Source organism: Oxyura jamaicensis, unplaced genomic scaffold, assembly GCF_011077185.1.
Source record: "Oxyura jamaicensis isolate SHBP4307 breed ruddy duck unplaced genomic scaffold, BPBGC_Ojam_1.0 oxyUn_random_OJ69750, whole genome shotgun sequence".
Taxonomy (NCBI): Eukaryota; Metazoa; Chordata; class Aves; order Anseriformes; family Anatidae; genus Oxyura; species Oxyura jamaicensis.
This window is the reverse complement of record NW_023309560.1, coordinates 1-2,610: the sequence shown is the minus strand read 5'-3', so window position 1 is coordinate 2,610 and position 2,610 is coordinate 1. Positions and strand designations below refer to the sequence as shown.

Here is a 2,610-nt window from a genome sequence, read left to right as displayed (position 1 = left end):
CCCCCCCCCCCTCTCCGCGGGGACGGAAGCGAGGCCTCGTCCAGCCGGGGGGATACGTAGGGGTTGGCCTCGGAGGGCAGCCCGTTGAGCTCGAAGATGTTCAGCAGGTCGTAGTACTGCCCGTGGGTGTCCCCGCACACCGTCACCTTCTCCGTCTGCGTTTGGGGACAAAACGTCACCGCCCGGGGACCTCGGCACCGGGCCGGGGGGGGGTGGGGAGACACCCGGCGGGGGGCGCCCACCTCCTTCAGCGTCGTCTCTACCAAGGTGGGCAGCTTGGCCAGCACCTCCTTCACCTGCACCAGGATCTGCTGGGGCAAAGGGGCGGCGTTGGGGGGAACAACGGGGGACGTGTGGCACTCGGGGGACAGGGCTGCCCCCGGCAGGGGCTGGGGGGGGAGTTCTGGGGGGAACCGGGGCACCTGGTAGGCGCATTTTCTGTGGAGTTTCTTCTGCTCCTTGTACCACTGCATCAGCTCCTTCATGAAGGCCAGCGTCACTTTGCCGTCGTCCAGCTTGGGGCCGCTGTACTCGTCCTCAATGGCTGCAAAACGAGCCCCCCACGCCCCCCCCCCCGGCAGCTGGTGACGCAAGGGGACAACGGGGACAAGGCCTCCAGGGGCCGTCGTGCACTCAGCATCCTTCCCCGAAAGCTCGTGGCCCTCGACGAAAGCTGGGAGCTCTCCTGGGGGGGGCAAGCAGCTGCTGGGGACACCCCCAGGCACCCCCAGGCCCTCAGAGGGACCCCCAAGCTCTGCTGGTGACCCTCACAGGGACTCTGAGGCCACCACGGGGACCTTCTGGACACCCCCCCAGTCCCTCAAGGTTCTCACTGGAACCCAGAGCCTCTACTTGGGACCCCAAAGCCCCCCCAGGACCCCTCCAGCTGATGCTGAGGTTTTGCCAGGGATCTTCGCAGGGATCCCCCCCCCGCCCAGGATCCTCAGGGGGGGTCTGAGCCTCCAACGGAGCCTCTCAAAGGGACCCCAAGACCCCCGAGGGGACCCCAGGCCTTTGCTAGGGCCCATCACAGCCCCCCCCCATCCCCCGTGGGGACCCTGAGCCTTCACTGGGGACACACACGGCCCCAAAAAGACCCTCGCACGCATCCAAACCCCCCTCAGGAGAGCCCCAGGCTCCCCCAGGCACCCCAGAGCACCTGGGGCCCCCAGAGAGGACCCTGAACTTTTCGCAGAGACCCTCACGGACCCCCCCAAGCACCCCCGGGGCCCATCCCTCCTGCCCTGCCCCCAAAGAAAGCAGCGTCTTGGCTTCGGGGGCGCGGGGAGAGCCTCACTCATGCTCTCGATGTCGAGGGAGTCGACGACGGAGCGCTTCTGCTCGTCGCTGGCGATGGCCCGCTCGAAGGCCTTCTGCTTGACGATCTTGTTGCACTCCTGGTACTTCAGCTTGGCGTCCTTGTCGTTGGGCCTCACCTTCACCACCTGCGGGGCCGAAGGCATCAAGGGACAGGGACGCGTGCCCCCCTCCGGGCCCCTCGCGGGGGTCCCCAGGGTCCCTGAGGATTTCCCGTTTCTGGGTGCCGTTAGCACGGCAGGGAGGCTCTCCCAGCACTCCCACAGCCGCACACCGCGGGGAGGACGACCCACGGGGCTACCCCCCGCCGCTCCCAGCAGCTCTCGGGGATGCTCCGACACCGGGCGGGGGTCCCCGAGCTGCTGGGGGAGGGCGGGGGGATGGAAAAAAACCCGCCGAGTGCCCCGTCGCCCCCCGCCTCACCGTCTCGTAGTCGCGGAGGGCGGCCTTGAACTTGCCCAGGGCCATGTTGCTGGCGGCGCGGCGGTAGTAGCCCTTGACGTACTTCTTGTCGAGCTCGATGGCGCGCGTGGCGTCGGCCAGGGCGTAGCCGTAGCACTCGGTGCGCAGGTAGGCCAGGCTCCGGTTCCCATAGTAGATGGCGTTGGTGGGGTTCAGCTCGATGGCGCGGCTGTAGTACTTCACTGCCTTCTCGTAGTCCTTCCCTGGGCCGCCGGCGGGCGTCAGCGGGGCCGGAGCCCGGGGTGAACCCGCGGGAGGGGGGGGGCCCCGCGGTGAAACCACCTCCCCCCCACCCCGGGGGCTCGCCACGTGCTGCCCACGCGGTGCTCGGTGCGGCAGCTCTGCTGATTGCCGCGTCCCCCTCCCCTAATTGGGACCCTTCTCTCTGATCGCCTCCCTATCTGGCAGCCCCCCCTTCCCCAATAGCTCCCTACACGGCAACGAGCCCCCCCCTCCATGTGGCAGCCCTCATCTCATTGCCCCCAGTGGCTCCCTATCTGGCATCCCCCTCCCCCCATTGCCCCCAGCGGCTCCCTATCTGGCAGCGCTCCGACCTCGCAGACCCCAGAAGCTCCCTGCCCGGCAGCCCCCTCCCTTCAGTAGCTCCCCGTGTGGCACCCCCTGCCCTCACTGCCCCCAGTGCCTCACTGCCTAGCAGCCCCCTGACCCCAAAGCTCCCTATCTGGGAGCCCCCTCCCCTCATTTCCCCAAGGAGCTCCCTATTTGGCAACCCCCTCCCCTCATTGCCCCCAGCAGCTCCCTATCTGGCAGCCCCCTGACCCCAACAGCTCCCTATCTGGCAGCCCCCTGACCCCAACAGCTCCCTATCTG

At 68.4% G+C, this 2,610-nt stretch overlaps 1 protein-coding gene across 1 annotated transcript; it reads right to left on the bottom strand.

The window, feature by feature from the left end:
- Window positions 1-18: 18 nt before the first annotated feature.
- Window positions 19-2,237, bottom strand: LOC118159334 (serine/threonine-protein phosphatase 5-like; the record flags this gene model as incomplete). Its single annotated transcript, XM_035313931.1, has 6 exons — window positions 2,131-2,237; window positions 1,741-2,032; window positions 1,298-1,445; window positions 423-544; window positions 243-308; window positions 19-155 (listed from the first exon to the last, which is right to left on the bottom strand). Coding segments are annotated over exons 1-6 (872 nt in total), but the record flags the coding sequence as incomplete, so codon positions are not given.
- Between the last annotated feature and the right edge of the window lie 373 nt (window positions 2,238-2,610).